Source organism: Lampetra fluviatilis, chromosome 78 (assembly GCF_964198595.1).
Source record: "Lampetra fluviatilis chromosome 78, kcLamFluv1.1, whole genome shotgun sequence".
Lineage (NCBI taxonomy): Eukaryota > Metazoa > Chordata > Hyperoartia > Petromyzontiformes > Petromyzontidae > Lampetra > Lampetra fluviatilis.
The window spans coordinates 773282-787469 of NC_136352.1; the positions used below are offsets into that span (position 1 = coordinate 773282).

General features: G+C 49.4%; 1 protein-coding gene across 4 annotated transcripts in view; it reads right to left on the reverse strand.

The window, feature by feature from the left end:
• Positions 1–430: 430 nt before the first annotated feature.
• LOC144953565 (uncharacterized) overlaps positions 431–14188 on the reverse strand; it is a 60063-nt gene continuing 46305 nt past the window's right edge. For 3 of the 4 annotated variants that reach the window (XM_078884146.1, XM_078884147.1, XM_078884145.1), the window contains exon 4: positions 431–5564. In XM_078884146.1, coding sequence (XP_078740272.1) covers positions 4610–5536 — 927 coding nt within the window. In that variant the 5' untranslated portion in view covers positions 5537–5564 and the 3' untranslated portion in view covers positions 431–4609. Of the gene's footprint in view, positions 5565–8935; positions 9102–14188 lie in introns of those variants that run through there. The other variant, XM_078884148.1, reaches the window with a different exon arrangement.

Below are 14188 nucleotides of genomic sequence, written 5' to 3' on the forward strand. Positions count from 1 at the left end.
TGGAAGCACATATTTTTTGCGACGTAGAATTGTAATGTATTACTTACTGTTAGTAGCTCAGCTTATTGGAGAGTATATTTAGTATACTGATGATACTATGTAGTTAATACTTTAGTTGTTTACGTGGTGGTTTATTTACTGCAGCTACATGCTATTAACATTCCTTCCCTTTATTAATGTTACCCCTATCCCCTCCCTTTGATGCTGCTAATCCTGCATAATGCACGGGCATAATGACTTTAAACCCCTCGCCAAATCTCCTACGCATTTCACAAGTAGTACTAATCGCATATCTGCATTTCCCATAAATATGCTAAATTTCACTTGATATGCAAATTATTTTGTCAAAGTGCTCTTCGCCCCTCCATCCCAGCTTAAATAGTCGCTCCAAGCCTGGGGCGTGTCATTCAGACTGTCTCCTCGACAGACGTGTTCTCCACCTGAGAACGGCTGCTTGTGTTGTGGCCGAAACGTCGTGAGAATTATTTTATTACTAGCGGTTAGTACACGGCGTTGCCCGGGCGAAAAAGGCAGACACATGTAGTTACACACGCAAATCCATTGATACACACACATAGAGTTACATGCACAAATGGACTCACATACAGACATAGACTGAACAACACCATTCGCCACTAAGTGGCGGTGACATCACAACAACGCTTCTGCCAGGCTATGTGCACCTTGAGGGCACGTGAAGTGTCGAACGGCCGCTGGCAAGAGGTCACGGGGCAAACCCAGATGGCACAGGTCGACTGACTGAGACGACTGGCTGATGCACCACCTGTGGCCCCTACTGTGGCAACTTTCTGTGCTTTAGCCACCCGGCACTCCGCTCATTGTTGTGAGCGTCGCTCCTCCGCCCTTCAGGACGCTACTGGCCAGTAGCGTCCTTCAGGAGCCTCCTCCACAGAGGCCGATCTTGACACAGCTGGTACCAATCATCCGCAAGTGGACTCAGCTCCAAGTCCTCCTGTAGCACATCACTCCATGTCTTCTCCAGCCCGTGCCGTGCCCGTTTAGCCCCCTCGATGCGGCGGAACAAAAGCTGTTTAGGCATGTGGTGGCTGGCTATGCGGGCTACATGACTCGGGCAACGCAGCCTTGCCTGCCGGAGGTCACCGATGGGACTTTGTCCACATCTTTCAAGGATTTGTGAGCTCCTCACACAATGCAGCCTGGTTAAACCCAGGATGGATTGTAGGCAGGCCAGCCTAAATGTTTCTAACCGGCGAAGATGTTCCATTAGGGGGGTACAAGTTTCGCAAGCGTAGAGAAGGGAGGGAATGACCGTGGCCGATAAGACCTGAAGCTTAGTACGGAGTGATAGACGAGGTAGCTTCCACACAGCGTTACGCAGCCAATGAAAAGATACTGCAGCTCGACTGATTCGGAGTGAGACCTCTGCTGTTAAACCGGAGCCGGTCATTAGCACACTGCCCAGGGAAACTCTCCACTGTCTCCACAACCACGCCATCACCAATTTTGGGAGTTGTGGGGGTGGAGTGTTCAATGGTACAAAATAGCGAGGAAGGTGCTTAGCTTTGATTGGGCTGATGGTAAGGCCCCACCTGTTGGTGGCAAGCTCCAGGTTCAGCAGCAGCACCTCGAACTCTTCCTCCGAGTAAGCAGCCATTAGCAGATCATCGGCATACATAACGTGGTTGAGCAATAGGGAGCCATCCCTTGGCCGCACCCGGGCATCGATCAGCCTCCCATTGTATCTGTAGCAGATGGGAATTCTTCCGGTACAGGCATTGAAGGCTCGAGGAACTACGTGGTCCAATGTGGGAGCCAGAGGACATCCCTGTTGCACCCCAAGGTGTAAAGGGAATGGCTCTGACTCACGGCCACGTAGTTAAGACGCGGGGCCGCTGACCATCATGAAGGTCCTTAAGGATGGTCATGAGTGGGTTCGGGACTCGGAAAGCACAAAGAGCAACCCAGAGGCCAGGCCTACTGATGGTATCATAGGCCTTGACCAGGTCAATAAAGCACACGCATGGACTAAGATGCACACATGGACCTACAGACACGCAAAGAAATGGAGTTACACTGACTAACATAGAGCCATGCTCACACAGCGACTAACACACACACAGATGGACTGAGACACACACACACATATGGACTGACACACACAAACACATCGACTTACAGACACACACACATATGGACTCACACACACAGACATGCACTTGAGATACGCACACATGGAGTTACACAAACATATCGACGTACACATACAGCGACACACATACATAGAGTGACACACATTGCCGTACACACACATAGACATGTGGACTGGCACACAGACATCCACTTGAGATATACACACATTGAGTTGCACACGCATATATGGACGTACACACATACAGCGACTCACACACACACACCGACTCGCACACAGCAATACGTGGACTAAAACACACATTGACGTAAACACACATATGTACTTACACACACACATATGGACTAAGACACACACACATGAACTTAGACATACATAGACTGACACACACATAGCCCTACACACACATACACATATGGACTGTGAAACACAGATATGTACTTTAGATACACAGACATGGATTAACACACATATGGACTCACACACAGACGCATTGACTTACACACACACATCGAGTGACACACATGTATAGACTTACACACACATGTGGACTAACACACACACATATGGACTGACATACACATCGACGTACACGCACACAGATCGACTGACACACACACACATTGCCTAACACACACACATAAACACTTTGACATTGTCCGTTCGAAAAAGACACCCACATGGAGTTAAAGACACACATGGCTCTACACGAACACACACACATGGACTCACACACACACACATCGACGGGCACAGCAATCCCCGATGATGGCACAGCTATCAGTATCGCAGTACTACGTATGAGTAAATAGCGTGACGCGAGCGATGGAAACAATAGAAATGCATTGAAGAAATAAGCAGAAATCACAGACTGGCAGTAGACTGTGGCAGCGTTATAAAAGCGCAGCAAAAAAAGGGGAAATTGAGCAACCCAAAAATCCAAAAAGAGTTTTGCGTACACAAACATAATTATTGTAACATGTCAACTTGTTTCATAATGGTAAACAATGAACCTGAGTTGTTATCTGCACACAAACATTATTATTGTAATGTTTGTCAACTAATGTGTTTAACAATAGTAAACAATGGGCTTGAGTTGTTAGCGTAAGAAGCAAGGAAATTTTCTCTTAGCATAGGCGTGTTGAGGCCTTGTGCCATGCGTAGCCTCCCGTCCTGGCCTACATTGGCGAGGCGGCGGAGTTGGCACGTTGGCAGGCTAGGGGCTGGGCCGCTACCCCCCCCCCCTCCCCAGTATCCCCTGCCCTTGCAAGAATAATGCTATGTAAGCAGTAAAATATTATTATCTACGGAGTCTGTAGTAGAAACTGGACGCATCTTGTTGGGGGGGGGGGGGGGCGAAGAGGACATGACACTGTGAAGAAATGTCCGCAGCGTTGTGTGTATGTGTTGGCTGTAAAACGCGTAAAATAAAATGTCCCCGTGAGCTCGAGTGAACGCGCAGCACTTGGTAGGGTCCGTCCCCCCCACGCAATTGGCGAAACTTGGTACGGTCGACATCACGCAATAAGTAAATAATGAATAATAGAAACGGCACAAATGTGTTCATTAAACTACTTTAAAGTTTACGGATGGGAAAACGGAATAGCCTATTCCCACCACGGGGCTTAGGGCGTGCCGGCTGGCAAATTATTTCGGTCTTAAACCCCACCGTCCGAGAGCCAAATCCCCCGCAAGCGCGAGCGCATGGAGACTTTTATATATAAGATGTACAAGAAGTTGATCTCTGTCTGGACGAGGCCTACACTGAAGCACTCAGTTTGATGGAATCTAAGTGGTAGTGCATTCTATTTTTGTTGCAGAGGTTCAAGGTTCAAGTCCGACAGGCATCCCGGTTAGTCCAGGAACATTCATTACAACTATACACCGTCTGCTTAACAGTGAAAGTAAAACGTACTATTGTCATTGAAAACGAGGCCATTGCATGCTGACGTCGTGGTTAAAGTTTGTCAAATTCGAAACATTACCCACACATTACACAACTGAGATTACACATCAGTTATTGCCCCCTACTGACAGACTCATGCCCACATGCAGGCTGATGCAGGGCCACCTTATGCCACACAGGGGCAGCTCCCACTTTGGGGTGCTCATCGAATGTTTTTGATGAGATATGATACAAAACTCCGAGTTGCTGAGGCAATTAAGCAAGCACCATATATATGCAATTATGCTGGTAGGAACCTCCTGGTTACACCAGCCCACAGGGGATTATTGCGTCCGTCGTGCAGGGAGGGGCTGGGTGGGGAGGGAGGGGCTGAGTGGGGAGGGGAGGGTAGTGAATGCTTGGGAGCTTATTGGCTCTGGCTCCTGGTTAGAGATCTACCCAACCCACAGGTCCACAAATACTTGCCATTCTTACTCTGCAGGTTGAACCTAGGAATTGAGTGTTCAACTTCACATTCTTTCATTAAAGGCCTGTGACAAAGGTCAATCTATTGGAGCTTCAGTGTCTCAAGCTTACACATCTCCCGGGTCTCCACTTGACTTTGAATTGTCGAAGTCCACCCACAACTCCACTTCCACAAACTGCAGGGAGTTGCCTCGCTCTGCCTCACAGTCAGAATTCTCCTCCTGCTTTACGTTGCCTCCATCGATGTGAAGGTCCGATTTTTTTGTTGAATCTTCATTTTCACAGTTTACCTCCACTTCTTCACTCTTCACTTTCACTTTTTCACATTTCACCTTCGCCTCTTCATATTTCACCTTCACCTCTTCATATTTCACCTTGATAACTTTCAAATTGTCCAAGCTGGGATTTTCATGTGGTTCTTGTTTTATGAGGGATGGGCTCATTGCAGCACTTTGACTTTCACAAGCCGATTTGAGACTCTGCTCCTTGGGGATCTTCTGATGCCTGTGTGTTATCTGGTGTCTTTGAAGATGTGGTGCCTGTGCAAACGCCTTCCCGCACAGAATGCACCTGAAGGGTTTCTCTCCCGTGTGTGTTCTCTTGTGTATTTGAAGATATGTTGACCGTGCAAACGCCTTCTCACAGAGAGTGCACCTGAAGGGTTTCTCTCCCGTGTGTGTTCTCTGGTGTAATACAAGAGGAGATGACTGTGAAAACGCCTTCGCACACACACTGCACTTGAAGGGTTTCTCTCCCGTGTGTGTTCTCTGGTGTGTTTGAAGATATGTTGACTGCGCAAATGACTTCTCACACACAGTGCACTTGAAGGGTTTCTCTCCTGTGTGTGTTCTCTGGTGATTTTTAAGTACCGATGAATGTGCAAATGCCTTGTCACACACAGTGCACTTGAAGGGTTTCTCTCCTGTGTGAGTTCTCTGGTGATGCATCAAATTTCCAGTACGATCCGTGCTGTATGCACACTGGTCGCATTGTTGCCTTTTTGTACCGAGCTGAGCTGAGTGCCTTTGCTCCATCAGACCAATTCTGCAGAGCAAGCGTCAGCTACAGACAGAAAAAAAATATCCACAACATTTACGTCAGTATCAAGGCACAGAAGAATGCATATATACACAGTCACAAATGACTTACACATCTATACTTATTCATATATTCATGATAGTGAAAGAGATACCCCAATTCATCACACGGGCTGTTAAGGCACACAATGAGAGGTCAAATGGTCATAAATATGCCTGGAAGCCCTTGTATCTTCAAAATGAATGTTAACCCAAACTCCAAACACACAATTTCGGCTGTCTGGCTACACAATGAATATTTATAAAAGCAAAATTCAGGTAATATAGCAAATATAATACTACTTGTATTATGCAGATTAATGTCAATCGCAACTTAGAGGTGTGAAGCCAGGCTCAGATTTGCTTGAAAGCTTGGATTAACAGATCTAACATCAATTGCATATATGCTGTGTCAATTTACTATGTATTCTAAGAAAAACGTTCCAGAGGAAAACTAAATTAACTATTGTTATGATTTATCCTCCGTTTTCAAAAGTTATATTTTATAGCAGTTACAAACTTAACACTGTCACACGCTGACATGGTAAAAATGTGGTGGTGTGTCTGGAACCATTCCTGGCCACCTTCATCTGCTCAGTATTAATGCTTCCTCACTTCACCATGTAATTAATTGAGGATCAATCAACATAGCAGAGGCCCACAATAAGGTCAGCTTTTACTTATCAATCGTGTTTGCTGTCAGTGATAATCAAACTCTAATTCATGAGTTCATAATGCAATGAAATAACTGCCACCGCTCCCCACATAGATACACATACATTGCACATGGATCATTAACATCTTACTTATGTAATATTTTGTCTGTGTGTGCGCACGCTTGCGAGGCATTTTGGTTTATGTGAAAAAGAAAATAGGCAGGTACCATGCCGTAAGTCCCGACGTGAGCAAGCGCTATCCTTTTTCCCATCCATCAAATTTAAAGTACTTTAATAAGCGATTTTGTGCAGTTTTCGTTTATATATTTATTCAATAGCACGCGATCGACCATACCAACTCACACGCCTTCGTTGGGGATGACGGCCCCTACCCAGTGACACGCGTTTGGTGGGGGTGAGAGGGACATTTTATTTTACGCGTAAAAAATTCAATCAAAACACACATAACACTTAAGGTAAATTTTTCAGTGTGATGTCCTTTTCTCCCCCCTCCCCCACCCCAATGCGTGCAGTTACTACTATAGAGTCCGTAGATATTAATATTATAGCGCTTAGATAGTATTATTGTAGCGCAGGCGTGGGGATGGTGGGAGGGCGGGGGTAGCGGCCCAGCCCCCAGCCTGCCAAGGTGTTTATCAGTCGATGTGTGTGCGAGTCGATGTGTCTGTGCGTGAGTTGATATGTCTGTGTGTCAGTCGATGTGTGTCTGTGTGTTAGTCAATGTGTGTGCGTGGCGTGTGTGTGTACACAACTAATATGTAACTATTCGGTTACTAAATTTTTTAAAAATAATGTGTCTAAGTCCATGTGTGCGTGTGAGTCGATATGCCTGTCTGCGTCGAAGTGTGTGAGTCTATGTGTGTGTGTGTCAGTCAATGTGTGCGTGTGGCTACATGTGAGTGTGTAAGTCCATTTCGTTGTGTGTGTGTAGCTGCATGTGTGAGTCGATGTGTGAGTCGATGTGTGTGTGTGTGTAAGTGTAAATCTGTGTGAGTCGATGTATGTGTGTGTATGTGTGAGTAGCTGTGTCTTTGTAAGTCGATATGTGTGTGTAAGTCGCTGTGCGTGTAAGTCCATGTGTGAGTCCATTAGTGCGTGTGAGTCGATGTGTGAGTTAGTCAATGTGTGTTAGTCAATGTGTGTGCGTGATGTGTGTGTGTAGACAACTAAGATTTTAAGATTAAGTTAGTACATTTTTTTATATTTATGTGTGTCCAAGTCGATGTGTGCGTGTGATTTGATGTGCGTGTCTGCGTCGATGTGTGTTTGTGTCAGTCAATATGTGTGTGTGTGTTAGTTGATGCGTGTGCATGGCTCCATGTGAGTGAGTAAGTCCATTTATTCGTGTGTGTGTAGGTCCATGTGTGTGTGTGAGAGTCAATGTGTGCGTTTCAGGAAAGGGCGGTCCTGCACAGATGCCATATTTTCTGTCGGTCTGCTACAGCAGAGATATAGGTAATTCCAACAAGACCTACATCTCTGTTCTATTGACCTAGTCAAGGCCTATGAGACCATCAGTAGGCCTGGGCTCTGGGTTGTTCTTCGTGTTTTCGGAGTCCCTGACCCTCTGCTCACGCTCATTAAGGGCCTTCATGATGGTGAGCGGGCCCGGGTAAAACTACGTGGCCGGGAGTCAGAGCCATTCCATGTAATCCTTGGGGTGCGACAGGGACGTCCTCTGGCTCCCACATTATTTAACATCTATTTTGACCACGTAGTTCGTGAAGCCTTTAATAGATGTACCGGAGGAATTTCCATTTGGTACAGAAATGGCAGGCTAAGTGGCGGTGACGTCACCACGACGCTTGTGCCAGGCGATGTGCACCTTGAGGCCACGTGAAGTGTCGAACGCCCGCTGGCAGGTGACGGGGCAGACCCAGATGCCACAGGTCGACTAACTGAGACGACTGGTTGATGCACCACCTGTGTCCCCTACTGTGCCAACTTGCTGTGCTTTAGCCACCTGGCGTTGTGAGCGTCGCTTCTCCGCCCTCCGTTGTTGTTGGAGGGCGACTGCCTCCAACTGCCCAGTAGCGTCCTTCATGAGCCTCCTCCACAGAGGCCAATCTTGACACTACTGGTACCAGTCATCGGCAAGTCCACTCAGCTCCACATCCTCCTGTACCACATCACTTCATCTCATCTCTAGCCCGTGCCTTGCCCATTTAGCCCCCACGATCCGGCTGAACAAAAGCTGTTTAGGCATGCGGTGGCTGGGCATGCAGGCTACATGGCCCAGCCAACGCAGCCTTGCCTGCCGGAGGAGCTCACCGATGGGAATTTGTCCACATCTTTCAAGGATTTGTGAGCTCCTCACACAATCCAGCCTGGTTAGACCCAGGATGGATCGTAGGCAGGCCAGCCTAAATGTTTCTAACCGGCCAAGATGTTCCATTAGGGGGGGTCAACGTTTCGCAAGCATAGAGAAGGGAAGGAATGACCGTGGCCGAGAAAACATGAAGCTTCGTGTGGAGCAACAGACCAGGTAACTTCCACACAGCGTTACGCAACCGATTAAAAGACAATGCCGCTCGACTGATTCTGAGTGAGACCTCTGCTGTTAAACCGGAACCCGGTCATGAGCACACTGCTCAGGTATGGGAAACTCTCCACTCTCTCCTCAACCACCCTATCACCAATTTGGAGTTGTGGGGGTGGAGTGTCCGATGGTACAAATTACCCAGGCAGGTGCTTAGTTTTGGTGGGGCTGATGGCAAGGTCCCACCTCTTTGTGGCAAGCTCCAGGTTCAGCAGCAGCACCTCCAACTCCTCCTGTGAGTGAGCAGCAATTACTAGATCATTGGCATATATATCATGGTTGAGCAATAGGGAGCCATGCCTTGACCGCACCCGGGCATCGATCAGCTTCTCATTGTATCTGTACCAGATGGAAATTGCTCCGGTACAGCTATTGAAGGCTTCACGAACTATGTGGTTAAAATAAATATAAAATAATGTGGGAGCCAGAGGACATCCCCGTCGCACCCCAAGGTGTATAGCGAATGGCTCCGACTCTTGGCCACGTAGTTTTACCCAGGCCCGCTCACCATCATGAAGGTCCTTAATGATCATGAGCAGAGGGTGAGGGACTCCAAAAGCACGCACAACAACCCAGAGCCCAAGCCTACTGATGGTATCATAGGGCTTGACCAGGTCAAAAAAGCAGAAATGTAGGTCTTGTTAGAATTCCCTACACCTCTGCTGTAGTAGACGGACAGAAAATATGGCATCTGTGCAGGACCGCCCTTTCCTAAAACCGCACAATACCTTAAACACCATGCTATACACACAATACCACGCACACAATACCATACAAACCATGCTATAAACACAATACCATAGACACAATAGCATACACACCATGCTATGCACACAATAGCATACACAGAATACCATACACACAATACTGTAAACACCCGACTATAAACACCATGGTATACACACAATACCAAACATAGCATGGTACACAAACAATACCAAACACACAACACTGTGTATGGTATGGTGTGTATAGCATGGTGTGTATGGTATTGTGTATACCATGGTGTATATGGTGTTGTGTATATCATGTTGTGTATGGTATTGTGTGCATAGTACGATGCGTATGTTATTGTGTGTATACCACGGCGTGCCTAGTCGGGTCTTAACAGTGTAGTGACATAGCATGGTCACTACTGTGTCGGCCTGTACGAAGGCTGGGGGCCCCAAGGGGGTGCCTGGGGGGTCACGTAGTGGAGGGATCCGGACCTTCCCAGAGGTGGGGGAAGTGAGGCGTGTCCTGGGAAGGGAGGCGTGGCCTGAAGAGAGCCAGCCACGCCGGGGCGGAGCCAGCCACGCCAAACCAGATATAAGCGTGGTGTGAACGCAGAGCGAGGCTGTTGTACTGTACTCCGAAGTGAAGACATCATCGGTCGTCAAGTCCCGAGTCGTCGTCCTGGGCCAGGCAGGCCGTTGCCTGCCTGGTCCAGTCTGTGTCGCGTTCCAGAGTGTTAGTGAGTTGAGGAAGGTGGTCACCACCTCATGTACAGCGTTATGTTACTTACCGTTTAATAAATAGTGTTGCCTCCAAGCTGTGTGTGTGTGCACCTAATTCGAATCTACTACATTTGGTGTCAGAAGTTGTGGAAATATAAATATTGCTAGGTGTTATCCTAGGGAAGTAAAATGGGCACACGAAAAACAAAGACAAAACTCATCTGGACGCCTTCGTACGACGGGGATGGTGTGACGACCATCCTTCGGACAGCCCCGGGGATGGCAGCCCCGGTGACAGAGAGAGAAAGATGGCGCTGCACGCGGAGCGGCGGGACTGGCATCGCACCGCTGCTTCGCCGCCATCGGGAACGGAGCGATGGAGCCGCGGGGAGAGGACACCGTCGTCTCTGCGGGGGCTGGCGGGGGGAGGCCCAGGCATGCGGGCCACGCGGTGGGGCCGCCAACTCGGTGGCTGATCGTGGCGCGGTTCCCGCCAAAACGCTGCTCCCGCCAACTCGAGGGCTGGTCGGGGTGCGGTTCCCGCCAACTCGAGGGCTGGTCGGGGCACGGTTCCCGCCAAAACGCCGCTCCCGCCAACTCGAGGGCTGGTCGGGGCGCGGTTCCCGCCAACTCGAGGACTGGTTGGGGCGCGGTTCCCGCCAAAACGCCGCTCCTGCTGCCGAAATGCCGCTCCCGCCGACATCAACGCCTGCAGAGGGGGAGTTCCAGCCTTCTGCTCGAGCGCGAGAGGTGGATGGGGGTTCGCAAGAGCAGGCCATATTCACCATGCAAGATTCTTCGGGCCGTCCCAGTGCTCCACCTTGCCGCCCTCCGATATTCACAGTTTGCCAGGCGAGTCGTGACATGACACGAGAAAAATAATAATAACTTCACCGATCTTGCGTGTGCCGGGTTGTGATCGCGGGTTTTTTTTTACTCGCTGGTTTGCGGAGCGTGTTCGTCCGGTTGTGTGCGTGACAAAATGACGCCGCGACCATGCGGGTTTCTGCTTGTAACAGTGTTGTTGTTAATTACGGCGTCGAGATCGGTATCTTCTGGGTGTAGTTAATGATTAATTCGTTGTTGGTGTCCCGAGTTCCGTTGATATCCTGTATGTTGCCGTGTTAATGACTCGTGTTGTTACATCGTTGTGTTGCGAAATCGCCATTGTTATTGTGTATACTGTATGGAGGTTCGCTCGTGATTGTCACTTGTAACTGTCAGAAACTTTGATCGTCATTGTTGCCAATGTACAGACCGTATGGAGCTTTACTTGAAATTGTTAACAGTGTAGGGACTGTTGGGTACTTGTTTGTGATTATTTACTATGTACGGATTGTCTGGAGTATTGATTGTGTGTGTTGCCATGTGGGGACTGGATGGAGCATTGCGCCAAATTATTGACTGTACGAATTTCATATACTGCATATACTGTATTAATCAATTTGGCGATTCTTGGGGTTTGTGTATAGTTTTTTTGCTCTCAAAATTCGAATGCCCTGAGTCCCATGGTTAATGTTGAAGGGGTTTTTGAAATGACAGGTTCGGTGTGTTTCAACCTCACTGGTTGGCCCCTGTCCGTTGTTGCACAGATGATGTCTTTTGTGCGGGAATGCCCCTTGTGTTCTACATGGATCGGGGGTGCGTTTCCGTTAATTGCTGTCAAATTGCGTTGCTCTCTCCACTCGGTTGGTACAGCTGCATGCTGCAATGCGAGTCTCGGAGATGATGTGTACGGATACGGGACGTGAGGTGTATTGTTGTGACCATTGAATATTCGGGATCGTCACAAATTGTGCGTACCTGTTCGGCATTGGATCAGTTCTGTGGGGGATCATAATTCAAATTGTATGTGTTGTGATGGTGTTAAATTGCGATGGTGACGTGCTGCCAGGGATTTGGAATTGTGCTGCTGGCTGTCACCTATCTTGGGGCGCAGATCCTGACCAGGATGGCCCAGTGAGAGTTGCGTGTCTAACACGAACATTGTGGTCCCGTCATGCTGTGTCTGACGGCTTGACCTGACAGCCCGGAGATCGAGACACTCCGTGGCTTGTCTAGCCTAGTGGGCTGTGCGCTCACATGGCTCAGAGAGTGTGGTCCCGTCATGCTGTGTCTGACGGCTTGACCTGACAGCCCGGAGATCGAGACACTCCGTGGTTTGTCTAGCCTAGTGGGCTGTGCGCTCACATGGCTCAGAGAGTGTGGTCCCGTCATGCTGTGTCTGACAGCTTGACCTGACAGCCCGGAGATCGAGACACTCCGTGGCTTGTCTAGCCTAGTGGGCTGTGCGCTCACATGGCTCAGAGAGTGTGGTCCCATCATGCTGTGTCTGATGGCTTGACCTGACGGCCCGGAGAGTGAGACACTCCGAGGTGCGTTGAAACAGTGGGTTGGAGATTCGTAAGGTTCAGGTGGAGTTGTCCTGTTACGTTGGGACTGTATCCCTCAGTTGTTAGGGTGCATGTTGTGCAGTGAGTGAACGATGGGTCGTCTCAGCTCGGTCGGTACAGCTATATGCTGCGATGCGAGTCTTGGAGAGAGACTGGGTCGTCTCAGCTCGGTCGGTACAGCTATATGCTGCGATGCGAGTCTTGGAGAGAGACTGGGTCGTCTCAGCTCGGTCGGTACAGCTATATGCTGCGATGCGAGTCTTGGAGAGTGACTGGGTCTCAGCTCGGTCGGTACAGCTATATGCTGCGATGCGAGTCTTGGAGAGGGACTGGGTTAAAATCCCCCCGATATGGCCGACGCGTGCTACTGGTTGTGACGCCGCGTCGGAAAGGCGGTGGGGTAGTAACATGGAAATTCCCCCCCGATATGGCCGACGCGTGCTACTGGTTGTGACGCCGCGTCGGAAAGGCGGTGGGGGGTTAACATGGAAATTCTTCCCCCCGATATGGCCGACGCGTGCTACTAGTTGTGACGCCACGTCGGAAAGGCGGGGGGGTGCTAACGGGTGACTGTCATGTCCGAAGAGCGGAGGCGAGTGTTCGTTGAGTGATGCCTCAAGAGGGTTTGGTTCTCGTCACATGAGGCAGTATCTACCTGGCACCTTGGAGTCGCCGGTTATGCCGACCGGCTATGGACTGGGGGGGGAGTGGAGCATGCGTCAGCTACTCCTGCTCCTCCTGTTCTGACTCCTAGGGGGAGGGGCCGTGCCCTTTGGGCCGCTTCTGGTTCCCCAGGCCCGGCCACATGGACTCGTTGAAGACTGGCTGCTCTACATGCCTCTCAGACTCCTTGCTCATTGCCTACGCCGTCGTTCCAATGGCCACACTCACATGTCAGTGCATGCGTGATTCTCACGGGGGGGGGGGGGGGGGGGCTGTGCTGGAGCGTGAGTGGGTTAGCCAGTTTTCATGTATATTTGTTGTTAATTCCCCGTTTTCTGTGCGGTTCCCTTTTACCCTCGTCGATTCTGTATATATTACGTGATTGTATTTCTTATCGGTCGCCGGTCATTTATTGATGTTGCTGGTTCGGAGGCACACCTTTTCGATTTTTCACAGTTGTGTTACAGCCGGGGGCGGCTGTGTGTTTATACAGGGGGGGGGTGATGTAGTGACATAGAATGGTCACTACTGTGCCGGCCTGTACGAAGGCTGGGGGCCCCAAGGGGGTGCCTGGGGGGTCACATGGTGGAGGGATCCGGACCTTCCCAGAGGTGGGGGAAGTGAGGCGTGTCCTGGGAAGGGAGGCGTGGCCTAAAGAGAGCCAGCCACGCCGGGGCTTAGCCAGCCACGCCAAACCAGATATAAGCGTGGTGTGAACGCAGAGCGAGGCTGTTGTACTGGACTCCAAAGTGAAGACATCATCGGTCGTCAAGTCCCGAGTCGTCGTCGAACCCATTATAACAGTATTGTGTGTATGGTATTGTGTGTATGGTATAATGTGTATAGCATGGTGTGTATGGTATTGTGTATAGCATGGCGTGTATTATATTGTGTGTATGGTA